This window comes from Rousettus aegyptiacus, unplaced genomic scaffold (genome assembly GCF_014176215.1).
Source record: "Rousettus aegyptiacus isolate mRouAeg1 unplaced genomic scaffold, mRouAeg1.p scaffold_m13_p_6, whole genome shotgun sequence".
Lineage (NCBI taxonomy): Eukaryota > Metazoa > Chordata > Mammalia > Chiroptera > Pteropodidae > Rousettus > Rousettus aegyptiacus.
The window spans coordinates 31,524,877-31,539,877 of record NW_023416309.1 but is presented as its reverse complement, the minus strand read 5'-3'; the positions used below and the strand labels follow the sequence as shown (position 1 = coordinate 31,539,877).

The 15,001-nt window shown below is 35.7% G+C and overlaps 1 protein-coding gene across 5 annotated transcripts in view; it reads right to left on the bottom strand.

The window, feature by feature from the left end:
• Positions 1-106: 106 nt before the first annotated feature.
• The window catches only part of LIPK (lipase family member K), a 38,136-nt gene continuing 23,241 nt past the window's right edge, over positions 107-15,001 (bottom strand). For all 5 annotated transcript variants that reach the window (XM_016129198.2, XM_016129199.2, XM_016129200.2 and 2 more), the window contains 4 exons: positions 7,587-7,733; positions 6,673-6,744; positions 4,376-4,447; positions 107-938 (listed from right to left, as the gene is read on the bottom strand). In XM_016129198.2, coding sequence (XP_015984684.2) covers positions 705-938; positions 4,376-4,447; positions 6,673-6,744; positions 7,587-7,733 — 525 coding nt within the window. In that variant the 3' untranslated portion in view covers positions 107-704. The remainder of the gene's footprint in view (positions 939-4,375; positions 4,448-6,672; positions 6,745-7,586; positions 7,734-15,001) is intronic.

Genomic DNA, 15,001 nt, shown 5'->3' with positions numbered 1-15,001 from the left:
AAAATAATAATAACAATAATAATAATAATAATAATAATTCATTATTATGAATAGTAGTAGTTGCTTACGATTACTGATAGCAAATTACCACAAACTTAGCAGTTCAGAACAATATGTATTTATTAGCTCACTGTTTCTGTGGGTCAGTATTCAGGGCATAGCATAACTAAGTTCTCTGCTCAAGGTCTCACCATGCTGCAGTCCAGGTGTTGGGCAGGCTCTTACTCAATTGGAGGCTTTACGGGGGAAAAAATAGGCTTCAAAGCTCATTCAAGTTTTAGCAGAATTAATTTCCTTTTAGCTGCATGACAGAGTCCCAGCTTCTTACAGATTTTTGGTTGGAGGCCATATGTGGATCCTAGAAGCTGCGTGGGATTCCTCAACATTCCTATTTACTCTGCCAAGCCAACAAGGAGAACTCTTGCTATAGTCTGCTAAAATGGATTCTCATATAATATAATCAGGGAGTGACATCTATCACCTTTGCCATATATATAATCTAATTAAAGGTGTGACATCCCATCACCTTTGCCAATTCTGTCAGCTAGAAGCAAGTCTCTGGTCCTTTCTTGATTCAAGGAGTGAGGACCAAACAAATATATGGACACCAGGAGGTGAAAATCATTGGAGGGAATTATCTTTGGCTGTGTGTGCCACATTATTGTTATGAAAACTTGCTTAGAGAAAAGAAAGTGTATTTAATTTTAGAAACATTCCTCCATCAACATAATTAGGTCTTGGTAAATTTCCTGGGGTGCATCCTGTCCAAGGTAAAAATCCACATGATTGTAGTGTGGAATAGACTTGTAATAAATAAGTCTGGTAATTTCAGGGAGTAAATTCTCAACGTCCTTGAGATCAGCCACACGGTCCTGTCCACCACTCCACATTGCTGTTGGAACTTCCATCTTAGTAACGTTGTATATGGGAGGTGTAAGCTAAATTCAATTAAAAAGACAGAGAAAAAGAAAAAAAGAGTTTTCACAGACAACCACATTATGTAAGTAACATTAACTATTAGCTGTTAAGCAAGTTCTTCAAATATTAAAAATCAGCAACTAGGATACACTTAATGATATGTAAACATTAAAATGTTAAAAATACTCGAAAGTACTTTAGTGCAATACTATGCATTGTGATTTTGAAAAGACAACCATTATACTCCTGATTTGCACTTTTGGGAAAATAGAAAAGGATCCTAGATAAAAGGGGCTCTTACTTCTTTGGGGGGCATCTTTCTAGCAGTCCTTGAATTGGGGCTATGTCCTTTTCAAATAAATATTGAGTAGGATTAATATAAATACCCCCTCTCATATGCAGAAATTTGAGCTCACAGAAATTACTGACATTTGAGCAGACTCTTCAAGAAGCATCAAGACCAATATATGAAAGCAGACATTAGAAATATGATGTTAAAAAGCTAGTCTGTTATAGAGAAATTGTGTGTCTGTGGTGCTGAGCCGGTAACTCTTCCCTTCTCCCTTCTTCCCCCATTCTTGTGCTGATTCAACAAATCCAATCCCTCAGTAGCACAGTGATCCAGCGATACCAGGCCTGGCCAATTAGTTCTTTACTCTTATGGCCACAGTGATTGTATGCCAGACGATGAAAAATGGGCTCAAGTTCTCTCTGGAACTTTTGACAGAGATATTAAGAAACATTTGTCTTTTTCTTTGGGATTGCAATTGAAAGAACTATATGAGCTAGGTACTTCCAGTCACCATCCTACTAGTTCTGCCTTGGAAAGAACTTAAAAATGGAAACAGCATATGCAAGCAGAACTGAGACACAGAGAGAGGGAGAGAGAGAAGCCCTGATGACAGAGTTTAAGTTCCTGGCTATTGTGAATTTACCACTATACTGCTAGTTCAGTAAAGCAATTGGTTTCTACTACTTGCAACTAAGAGTCTTAATTATTACGTATGCTATGGACTGAACTGTCTCCTCCAAAATTCATATGTTGTATTTGCAGATAGGGCTTTTAGAAGTTAATTAGGTTAAATGAGGTCATAAATTTTGGGTCCTCATCCAATAGGAACAGTGGACTTATAAGAAAGAGATATTCTCTCTCTCTCTCTCTCTCTCTCTCTCTCTCTCTCTCTCTCTCTCTCTTTTGCTCTCTCTTTCTCAATTCACACACTGAAGAAAGGCTAGGTGAGTACATAGTGAGAAAGTGGCTCTCTGCAAGCCAGGGAGAGAGCCCTAACCAGAACCCATCTATGCTGACATTCTGATTTTAGACTTCCAGCTTCCAGAGCTGTAAGTAAGAAAGAAATTCTTGTTGTTTAAGCCACTTAGTCTATGGTATTTTTTTTTATGGCAGCCTGAGCAAATTAATATACCATAGTCAATTTGGGCAGCAAGATTAATAGAAAAAGTAATGTGGACAAACATATAGATCTTTAGGAAACTGATTTCTTTGAGAACTAGAAATGTGCCTGAGGGAACACCAACTTGGTGGCTATGCACTACGAGTTCTCTTAGCAGGGCGATATTCAGGCAGAGCGCACTTCTATAGTAATATATGCTGGTTGATGATGGGTTGTGCCTGAGTCTTTGCATTACTACATATTTTAAGCACCATCACCTCTATCCTATAATACTAGGAAGTTTTGAACCTGAGCTTAGGGGCAAGTGGTAAATAAGAATGTGTAGCTATGAGAAGGCAGTAGGTGGGGTAGAGAATGAAATCAGTGCAGATTAGTGTTGACTATGGTGCATGAAAGGGTAAGATGGACTCAGGAAAGCCTGGTACATGGCTCCAAATGCAAAGTGCAACTGATGATAGAAGAGACACACATAAATATTTTAATGCAAAGCATAAATATTTTAATGCAAAGATAGAGATAAAGATTACATGACAACACAACACATAGGCAGCAACAAATATTAGTAAGCTTTAAGAAACAAAGGGGGTCTGAAAAGGCCCAGAAATCAGAATATCTTTACTGCAATGATTTAATACTCTGCTAAGGATGAATGGGGGAGCCTAGAATATTCAAATTAGGATCCAAACAATACATGGTATATTTTGGCTGAGAATATTTTTTAAATTTTTTTGGTACTAAAAGATTGGTGATTATATTTATAAATATACTTGTCTAATTTATGGTTGAAACTAAGTTTATTACTTTTTAAAAGTGCATGAAGTTCACCCTCAATTTGTCTGAGTTTTTCTCCTCCCCCCCCCGCCCCCGCGCAAAATCCCAACCAAAAGATTCATAGTTGAATCTGAATCACCATTTAAGAAAAACTAGAATCTGTAGGCATAATGATAAAGCTAATACCTGTGATTCTGAGTCTTACAGGGTAAGGCTATCATCTAAAAAGCATTCCCTAAAGCAGCTATATACTCTTGCTGGACAACGAACTAGTTAATTACAAAAGTAAATAGTACTTTGACATAGCATGTTTGTATGTGTGGGCACACATCCTCCCAACCACATAACTATAGCAGTTTAGAAGAAATATCAGATTTTTCATGCCAGTCGAAGTTATGCATTTTCCCTACCGTAGTTATTATGGTGGCACTGAAAATTTGCTTTTTAAAGGATTTCCAAATTTCCACATCCCTGAAGTAGAAAAAGCTATGTATCTTTGAAGACTACTTGTTTAATATGATCCCAGTAGTTCATTCAACTATTCTTAGGGTTTTTTTTCTTAACTTGAATCTCAGCAAGAAGCCAAAATTTTTAAATTTTTATTAAATTTCCGTATTCGCTAGAAAAAATAACCACAACAATACATATTTCCCTATGTATTGTTGCTCCAAAAGTTTTCATAGATAATGTCAAGAAATACCTTGACATACTGTTCTCTGTCAGATAGCACTGCTTCTTCCTGCTGTAACTTTATTTCTGTCTGGTGTAACTTTAATAATCCAATTTTTTTAGTGAGTAGTAAACGACTTTCCAAAGAATAGGACGTGTTAGCTCATTTTATGAGATGGATAAGAAGTCTGAGAATATGCTCTAGAAACAAACATTATGTATCGTTACTTCTGTCTTTAAAATATAGTCTTAAGTGCTAAGAGTTTCTATTTTTTTTTTTGAGAAGGAATAAGTGTAGTAGAAGAATGGACTTTAGATCCAGAAACTCCTGGATTACATTTTGTTCCTTTACTAGCTAAATAATTTTGACAATTTACCTAATCTCTTGAGCCTCTGGAAAAATGAAGACAATAATATTTACCTTGCAAGATCATTGTTAAGATGAAAAATAATATAACATATAGTAAGAATCCAATAAGCAGCATCCGATCTATATAACATATCTGGCATAGTTTAAATGCGCCCTAGTAAGTGCTTAATGAGTGGCTACTACATTTATTAGTTTATTTGCAGTATACGACTGATGATTATTATTATGATGGTACCTGGTGGAAGTGCATCATGTTCTGATCAGGGTTTCCCCAGTCAAAAGCTTGGAACATACCAGAATTAACAGCCTATAAAAATAAAAATAATAAACACATTAAATGATATAAAAAATACATATTTAAAGACCGTAAACAAGAAATATATAAAGTTTGACATTATGTCTCAGTCTTTAGCACACCAGCTAAAATTCAATAAAAACTAATAAGCCAAATAATGAAAACGATAAAAATTGATCCTAATTTATGGAACTTACTGACAAACTTTTATTTCCCCCATACTTTTCCAATGAAAAGTCTTAGGCAGCAATGCCTTTAAAAGTTACAATGGTGTACACAGAAAAAGTTTTAAAGGATGCCAAATTGAATAAGTTTTAAATATCTTGGCTTAAAAAATTTATATATATTAAAAGGTACCAGCTATATATCTCCTACATTAAAAAAAGGACTGCTATTATTATTACACAGTTTTAAACATTATCTTTGTCAGATGGTTTAGGATATGATGATTATATTCCCTGTACTTAAGCAATTTTGTTACTATTGAAAGGAATGTTTGTTCCCAAAATGCCCTCCGTGCTTCCCGTGGGAGCTGTGGCACTGCTGTCTCTTGTCTGCAGGCTGTGCATCCTGCCATGTTGTCAGCAACGTGGCCGTGGGCTACATGTCTGGGAAAGTATGTGCACTCATTTTGGCATTTTAATTTTTAGACTTCAGATTTTAGAATGAAACATTCAAACACCTGGAGTCCCTTTTCCTGTTATTTGCCACTCATGTCGAATTGAGAAGACAGGTAATTTTTAGCCTTACCTTGAGCACTTTATTATTTTTGGACTACTCTAAGGGTTTATTTATTTTTTTAACTTAAATCTCAAGTATTTTGTTTCCCACACTCATTTATTTAATCCTGATTTTTAGTTTTAAATTATTTCCATCAGATTCATTTTGACAGAGGCAGTAGTCTACTGTTATTGAAATTCTGCAAGTTTTCAGCAATGGGAAGCAATAGAGTATACTAGGTATGAACTTGGATTTTAGGATTCTGAATCTGTGGTCCAGGACAAGATATTTATTTTCTCTAAACTTGTTTTTTCATCTATGAAACAGGAATTTCAACATTGTTCTCATAGGATGAGAAGATTAAATAGGGCAAGGCATAAAAAAAATATAGCACTTAGTTGCTCAACAAACCCCTTTTTACTAATATAACCACCAGCACCATCATCATTACCATCTTCATTATCCTTGCCTTAGCTATCTCTATAGCTAATGGACAAACACTTTTTCCTCTTACCCTTATTTCTATACTAAAGAGAATTTTCCGTCAGAGAAGAGTGCCTGCTCTTTTAAGAGGAGTCGGCTGTGAGATCTGTGAGAAATTGGCTGTGACATTTGTAGAACGGGAATATCAATTTCTTCATTGAAAGATTGTTATAAGAATGAGATTGAAAGAAATCGTATGTATGAAAAGAAAAGGAACACATAGTAAGTGCTCAATAAATATGCAATTGAAGTTATATTGCCTGGAAAGCCAAGCCCATCAGAATCTACCTGTCTCCTCACCAGTAGGAGGCCCTATGTCCTCAACGTTTTTTTTCCTATAGGAACTTCAAGGTTTATCTCCTGGGGGTAAAACTCTTCATAGAATTTCAGAAATCCTTAACTAATGTTTCAGGCTATCTATAGCAGTGATTCTCAACTTTAAAGCAAAGAACAAATTTATCAGGGTGCACATTAAAATGCAAATTCCTAGGGATCTCAGACATATTAAAACTTTGGGAAGAACTTTCTCTTTCTCTCTCCCCACCCCCCTTGACATGCACACACAAAACCTTGACTGAGGATAGAAAGATAAACTGTTGATCTGTTTTAATTTCTCCCTAATACTTAATTTTCTCTGAATGAAACATTATTTCTATACTCTGAAATGGCCCATATGACAATTGAAGGATGAGCAGATCTTTCTGCAATAGCCTATATCATGTTATATAAAGTTCTACTAGAGCTGATGATTTCTCAAAAGAGGAAATACAAACTTTTCCTAGAAAAGGCAGTTTGGAATAATCTAAGAATCAGAATTCAGTAGAATACCTGGAAACTAGGCCCAAACACCAAACACTGAGGATATGAAGAATACAACAAAGTAAAGAAAATCAACATGAGTTGATGCTGATTCTAGAAACATCAACTAGACAGTGGCGGGTGTCTGCAAAACTCTGCAGTAAGCTCTCTGGGAGTGCTCTTTGGGGATCTTGAAAAGATAGGCATGCATCTTATCAGGAACGGGAAGCACATACCTGGGCCCAGTGCCGCATATTCTGAACAGATGTTCCTGCCTGACCATGTGCGAAATAGACATCCAAGCGACTCTGTAAAGTAAAGATTATTTCTTAACTGGAAGCTAAACATATAATCACACTACAAATAAATTTAAACATTTTTCTCAAATTTTTTTAGTAATAAACTTATACCATATTCTTTGAAGACATAGTAATCAAAAAAACTCATCTTTAAGAACTTTCCCATCCCTTAGTTCTGTTCTGTCCTGAGCAGTATCTTCATAAAGCCAATAGAGGACATCCTACTGCTCAAAGACAGAAGGTAATATAAATTTCTTTCCAGTCTCAAATGTTCAAGAGGACAAGAGGTTAAGGGATAAAAACCTCATTGACCTTCATCGTCACCCTGTGTTATGTCCAAAAGGACATTCCAAGAAAGTTGTTCATTGTAAGACATTGAGAACAGATCTGAATGTTCCCGTTTGCTTTCTTATTTTAAAAATGTGATCAATATCCTACAGGGCTCTTTGAAAGTTTGCGGGACATAAATTATTCAGTATTTTAACCTCCATTAACATTTAGATTTATTCTGAATCAAAAAAAAAAAAATCCACAGTAGTAAGTCTGAGATAGGGCTCAGGCACAGTAAGATAAATTTCAAAACCACAGCCTTAGTTAAAGTGAAGGGCTTTTCAATGGTGGCACTTCAGCCAATAGCAAGAGTTAGTGAGAATTTTCAGCAGTAAAACTTTCTCAAATCTTCCTACTAAAGCAGGAGGCTCTCAGCTTTGGTTGGAGGTCATGAACATGCTAATTATATTCCCGAAGACAAAAGGAGACATTGAAATGTGGTTTCCATGCAATTCAGAATGAACTCTCCTCACCTTTGTGCAACAAAAGAATTGTTTTCTCTGATTCAACTACTTACATACCATGTTTAAGTTTTTTGGATCGAATCCACAAAAAGAAAATAGGAAGTTGCTGCAAATATGATGAAATAGCTTCTGGTTGCACACTTTGGTAGCAATGAATTGATTAAGAAATGTCTTAGAAGAGAACATCTTGTCACCAAATAACACCTGTAAGATCAATTTAAGACACCATGAAATTTCATAGATGTGCATGTCAAGAGTGGAAAACGAATGCCAATTCAAACAAAGACTGGACAGAAGGTGACATTTGCTTAGGATTTAGTCATCAGTGAAAAAGAGAGGTCTGTTAGATTTTTGTCTTCGTAGTTCTCCCAATTCACTGTGGTCATCTCAACTCATCTTTTGATCTCTTTTCTCAAGGTACTTTACATGGGTTTGTTTTTGTAACACCTCCTGGGAAACTAGTCCCCATAGAACACCGCTAAGCCTTTGGAGTCCAGAATATCTTGATTTGATTTTGGACTCTGTCTCTTATACCTTAGAAATGTATTTAATTTCTATCATCCTGAATTTTCTCAACTATGAAATGGAAAATTAATATGCACTAAGTAGGACTGTTGTGAAGATAATAGCTCATGCTTACAAGGCACCTAGTGCATTTTCTAGAACCTAGTAAACATTCCCCAAACAATAACTATTATATTTAGTGAATGATACATACTTAATGAGTTATTCTCTCCAGAATCTTTTACTAAATTCTTTCCAGAGGCAAAGCTTTACTTAAAGAAGTGAATCTCTACTAGTAGAATTTTAGGCAATGTTACAGGTAAGTTGAACTTATCTTTTAAACTTCAGAAATCTTTGAAATTTTAACATAAATAAATATCTAATCCCTGTGTTTATGAATCCAATCTTCTACTTGTTTTATAATAACTAGTTTTATAATCTTAGGATAATAATCCAGATATAAAGGTGAAAAAATATTTTTTAATTCTTAAAACATTTGGAAACACCCATTTACAGCTAAAACTGGCATATATCTGTCCTGAAATCCTTTATTAATTGGCAATTACAACTGAAGAGCAACAAAAACTAGCATTTATTTTTATTGCACTCATGCACTATAATATTTTACACTGCGTTTGGTAAACTAGATCTAGTAACTTTATCCTGGGTATAACTCATTGAATCCTGAATTTGAAAAATGTTTTTTACAATCAATGCTAATCTTCATTTAATGGAATATTTGATATTCCATGGCATATTAATGAAATGTATGATATGCCATGGCTTTATATAACCTTTCATACTAGAGAGAGGAAAGGAGGAAGAATGAAAAGGAGGAAGAGAGAGAGAGTCTACAACATATTAAACTAGTTCAAATCATATTTCTTTAGGTCTGGAAAGCAATAATCAATCATTACAGACATTATCTAATTGATTCTTGCCTCTTATTCACTTTTGTCACAATCACCGGGCTCCTTAGATAATATGTCATATAATTTATTTAATCCACTGACCAAATTATAACTCTTCCTCTGTAACTGTCTACATAATTTAATAATAGTAGCAGCAGACATATAGAGTGAACTTATCTTTTAAAAGAATGTCGGTATCGATTATATGTTCTCAAATGCAATAACTTAAATAGATCACCGCATGAACAAGTAATTAAAATAGAAGGCAGGATCTGACTTTAATCACTGAAATTTTTATTTTTCATTTACTGATATCTTTGTCATCCATACTTGGCAGAAAATCCATGTAAAGGAAAACAGCCAGTTCATAGAAGTAATCAACCATGAAGATCTACAGTAAGGGGTCCTTGTTCTTTGTTCTGACAGTTGGCTTAATTAAATATAGGATGAATTAGCATGACAGTTTCTGACTTTACTCCACCTTTATATTCATGCATTAGTAACTCAGTAAAATTACCATATATTTACCTAAGGATAAATGCTCCTTTACCCTAATCTAAAAGAGAGGATAATAATGCAATCTAACCAGCCATAGAGCACCCATTTGCAGAGTGGCAAACATGCTAACTTGTTGATGTAATTCCACATTGGCTCTGGAAGGGGCATGCTTGTCACATAATAGCATGACGATAGGCTTCTTCTGTTAGCTCTTTCTGTATCTTTGTGAGTAAGAATTAGAAAAGGTCCCTCTTCTGGGCACATGGCCCCATGCCAGGGTACATGGCTTGCCGAGCAGAACATGAGCTAGATTAAGCCCTCGATAGCCTGCTGAGCTGGGCACCCTTGTATGTGGTTGCATAAGTATCCAGAACTTTTGCAGGTTGGCATTGAAAAAGTGGGAGAAATGACAACATATAAGAAAGAGCACTGATCATGGATGGCCTGGTCAGGTCTATGTTCAAATTCTAACTCTGCCATCCGTTAGCTGAGTGATGTGGGACAGAATGTGTAGCCTTTCTGAGACTCAAGTTCTTTTTTAAAGAAATTAAGGCATACTAACAATCATTATTTTAGGTAATATGTAAAAAGCAAAGGGTCAAAGCAAACTATAGTTCAGCAAAAAAGAGAGATAAGAACCGGATGGCAAAAATGCCCAGGGGCAGAACAATGGGGTAGAAAGGGAGGAAAAGACGAAAAATTGGTAGACAGGAGATCTGAACACAAAGTATTATGGCTTTGAATCTAAAATAAATTCATTACTAATACTAGATAATATTTATTGAGCACCTACTATAGGTACGATGCTTAAATGTATATTATCTCAATTAATGTCTCAAATGACTTGCCAAATTCTCTCCATTTTTTAACTTATTTATTTATAAATTTATTGAGGAATAATTGACACCATAAGTCATTAAAAATCTATGAATGAAAGTTTGAACTCTAACCTACATCTCCCTAACAAAGAAATTAACAATCCCTCTTCCGGCTCCTGACAACCATCATTGCATTCTTTGTTTCTACAAAACTGACTCTTTAAAATTAGATTACTCATATAAGTGATTCTATACAGTATTTGTCCTTCTTTGTCTGGATTATTTTATTTACTATTATGTCCTCAGGTTCATTTATGTTGTAAATGAAAATTATTTCCTTTTTTTTTTTTTTGGCTTTTTTAATGTTCTGTTTAATTTTTATATTTTAATTTGTTGAGGGACCTCTATACTGTTTTCCATAAAGATAATACTAATTTATACTTCTACTCAGTGTGTAGGGTTTCCTTTTCCTGTATTCTCATCAACATTTGTCATTTCTTGTCATTCTGATAATAGCCATCTAACAGGTATGAGGTGATATCTCATTGTAGTTTTAATTTGCATTTGCCGGAGGATTAATGGTGTTGAGCACCTTTTAATGTATTTATTGCACATTTGTATGTCTTCTTTGGAAAACTTCGTAGTCCTTTGACCATTTTTAAATTAAATTATTTGCTTTTCTGCTCTGAGTTATATGAGTTCTTTATATATTTTGGATATTAACTCCTTATCAGATACATAGTTTGCAAATATTTTCTCCTAATCTGTAGGTTACATTTTCAATATATTGATTCCTTCATTTGATGTGCAGAAGCTTTTCAGCTAGTCCCACGTGTTTATTTTTTGCTTTGATTTCCTGCGCTTTAGGTGTTTCATAAAAAAAAAAAATCACTGGCAAGATTAATGTCAGAGAGCTTTTTCTCTTTGTTATCTTCTAGGAGTTTTATGTTTTCAGGTCTTAAATTTAAATCTTTATTCCATTTCAGGTCAATTCTATGCATGGTATAATATGTGGGATCCAGTTTCATTCTTTTTCTTGTGGCTAGTCATTTATACCGACAACATTTATTGAAGAGACTATCCTTTCCCCATTGCGTGTTCATAGTGCCCTTGTCAAAGATTAGTCGACCCTAAGTATGGGTTTATTTCCAGGCTCTCTTTTCTGTTCCATTGGCTATATGCCCGTTTTTATGCCAGCACCATACTGTTTTGATTATTATGTCTTGTAATCTAGTTTGAAATCAGGAAGTGTTAGGCCTTCATCTTTGTTCTTCTTTCTCAAGATTAGTTTGGGCATTCGGGGTCTTTGTGGTCGCATAGAATAGTTTTTTTCTATTTCCATGAAAAGCCATTGGAAATTTGATAGGAATTGCATTGACTCTATAGAGTCATGCTACTCTTTGGATAGTATGGACATTTAAACAGTTTTAATTCTTCCAATCCATAAATATAGGACATCTTTTCATTTACTTGTGTCTTCTTCAATTTCTTTCATCAATGTCTTACAGTTTTCAGTTTACAGGTTTTTCACTCATTAGTTAAATTTATTCCTATCTATTTTATTATTTTTATGCTACTGTAAATGAGATTGCTTTAATTTTTTTTTCAGATAGGTCATTGTTAGGGTATAGAAACACATCTGATTTTCGTACTTTGATTTTCTATTCTGTAACTTTCCTGAATTCATTTATTAGTTCTAAATTATTTGGTGGAATCTTTAGGGTTTTTTTTTTCTTTTTTTAACATTCAAGATAATGTCCGCTGCAAATAGAAATAACTTTCTTTCTTTCTTTCTGATTTAGATGCCTTTTATTTCTTTTTCTTGCCTAACTGCTGTGCTAGGATTCCCAATACTATGTTGAATAGAAGTGGTGAGAGTGGACATTCTTGACTTGTTTTTTAGCTTAAAGGAAGGACTTAACTTTTCAATGTTGAATATGATGTTAGCTGTGGGCTTTTCATATATGGTTATTATTATGGTGAAGTATATTCCTTCTAAAACTAATTTGTTGGAATTTTTATCATGAAAGCAAGTTCAACTCTATCAAATGCCCTTTCCATATCAATTAAGATAATAATAGGACTTTCAGCCTTCATTCTATTAACGTGGTGTATCACATTTATTTATTTGTGTATGTCAAAATATCCTTGCATCCTAGGGATTAATCTCACTCGATCATGGTATATAATTCTCTTAATATACAGTTGACTTCAGTTTGCTAGTATTTTCTTGAGGATTTTTGCATTTATGTTCATCAAAGATACTGACCTGTAATTTTCTTTTCTTGTAATGTCTTTGTCTGACTTTGGTAACAAGGTAATACTGGCCTTGTAAAATAAGTTTAGAAGTATTCTTTCTTCAGTTTGTTGGGAGAATTTGAGAGATATTGGTATTAATTATTTTTTAAGTTTCATCAGCTGAGGTCAACAGTGGTGAAGACTGTAGGGATTTCAGTGTCCAAAACTGTCGCGGCCCTGCCAGTGGTAGTGGTGGCTAGAGTTGGTGAGGTCCTCAATGAAGAAAGCTGTTGATATACTCCTTTTTTGCCAATGGAAAGAAGCTCTAGCTCTTGACATCCTTCATAGTGCCAAGTCTGGTGCACTGGCATTCAGAGTGGCAGTAAAGTCAGGGTCCTGGGTTCGGTACATGCTGAACTACCACAGCACCTGGCTTGGGGCACATGTGCACTTACCATGGTGATGGTTCCAGTGTCTGAGGTACAGGCATGTATAGCTCTCCTATGGAATTGGGGTCTAGGTCTATGGTTCTTGCTGCAGGAACTCAGGCCTGGGGTTGGAGAAGAGGTCGGGGGACTCAGTAGCATCATGGGCCCAGGGATGACAGGGTGCAATGGTAGCTTGGGCCTGGGGTCCAGGGGCAGAAGCAGCATGCACTGGGGATTGAAGATCAAAGTTCCAACTCTGGCCCCATAAGGAAAACGTGGAGTAGCAGCAGCTTGCCCCTAATGTTGCTAAGATGAAACCCCAACTCAGGATCCAAGGGTAGAGCATCAAGCAGCAAAAGCGTGGCCCCAGTAATGGTGGGTCAAAACTGTGTCTTGGGACTCAGGATACAGGGGGCAGAACAGAGGCAGCTCTAGTCCCATAGATGGCAAGGCATTATGGTGTCCCAATTCCAGAGAGTGGGGCATAACAGCAACTGGGGCTCTGGAAACAGGTCTCGCACCTCAATGACAGCTCCAGCCCTGGAGAGGAGGTGCAGCCAGAACTCAGAGCAGCTCTGTCAGCTGGGTTCAGCATTGGAGAAGACTATGGGATCCATGGTAACAAAGGCTGCAGATGTCCAAGGTAGTGATAAGACTTGCTGGGGTTCTTCTGTTCTTTTTTTTTTTTTTTTTTTACCCATGGGATGAAATCCTTTTGAGGGGATCCCTCTTCATGCTGAGCTGTTCTGAACTGGGGAGTGAGGTCATGCAGGTGAAATGCTTCCTATTTTCTGTGTAGCCGTCTTTAATTTTTGAGCTCTGTAGGATTTCTGCTGCTTCCTCAGTTGTAGTTGTTTATTGCTTTTATTGTTTCTGTTGGGGAGATGAGTGTTGGTACTTCCAACTTTGCCATCTTGCTGACATGAGAACTTCAAAGCTTACCCATTTTATAAGTATAAAAAGTTAGGCTTAGAATGGTTAAATATCTTGTCCAAGCTTACAAGGGGAAGAAAGCAGAGGCAGAACGTGAACTTTATTCTATGTGAACCAAATTCTTATACTGGTGTCGTACGTAAATTGAACCAAATTGAAATGGAGTAATAGAAAAGAACTGATAGAATCAGTAAAAAGAATTCTCTAATCAGAGATAGTGAAAGTGTCATCTTACTCCAAGAGCTCTCCACTAAAAGAGGAAGCCATTCTCCAAATATTCCTGAGAACATGTGGCTAATAGAAGAAAAAAAAGATGCTTCACCCTTTCAAAGTTTATTCCATGACTAAAAGGTTATCATTTCAAGGTCAAATCCTATGGATCTTTTTTTCTTTTTGCACAATTATGGCTCAGATTCTCACCATCGTTATTTAAAGTGTAACAATAATCCCAGAATCATTCTCCTTATCTTTGCCCCTCTTGATGTCCTTTACTCCCATCTACTTCCATTTGGTTACCAGGAGAATCTTTGTTAAAAAGAGCATTATGCATTCCATTCCTCAAGTACAAAACCTTTCCATGGTCACTCATTACTTATGGAATAAATTCTAAATTTATTAATTTGGCATTCAAATCCTTTCAGAATCTACTCCTACATTTCCATTATTATTACTCACACTTTTCTTCACAAAAGTAAAGCCCTAATAAAGTCAGTTGCATGTGGTTTCCTATGGCTTGAGCTTTACTACTTCTCTGGTTACTTTTTTGATTTGGAAGGACATTCTACATCACCCTGTATATAGATATCTGGTCCTTAAGCCCAAATTCAAATGCCATCTCATCCAAGAAGTCTTCTGTGATTTCAACAATTAGAAACATTTTTATATTTCTCTATGTTTGCCTACCAATTTTTTATTATGATGCTGGAATTTCTATTAGTAATTAGTGGGTCACATGTGGTGGCTCCTCTATTGGAGTGAAAGCCTTTTCAGGGTAATATTTCTAAAAATACAAATCTGGTCAAGCTATTTCTCTGCTTAACATCCTTCGATGGTTTTCCTTTACCAACAAAACAAAATCGAACCTCCTTAAAATGACATGACTGCTTTGCATTAACTGTTCCCTACTCTCTCCTTAGTCAAGT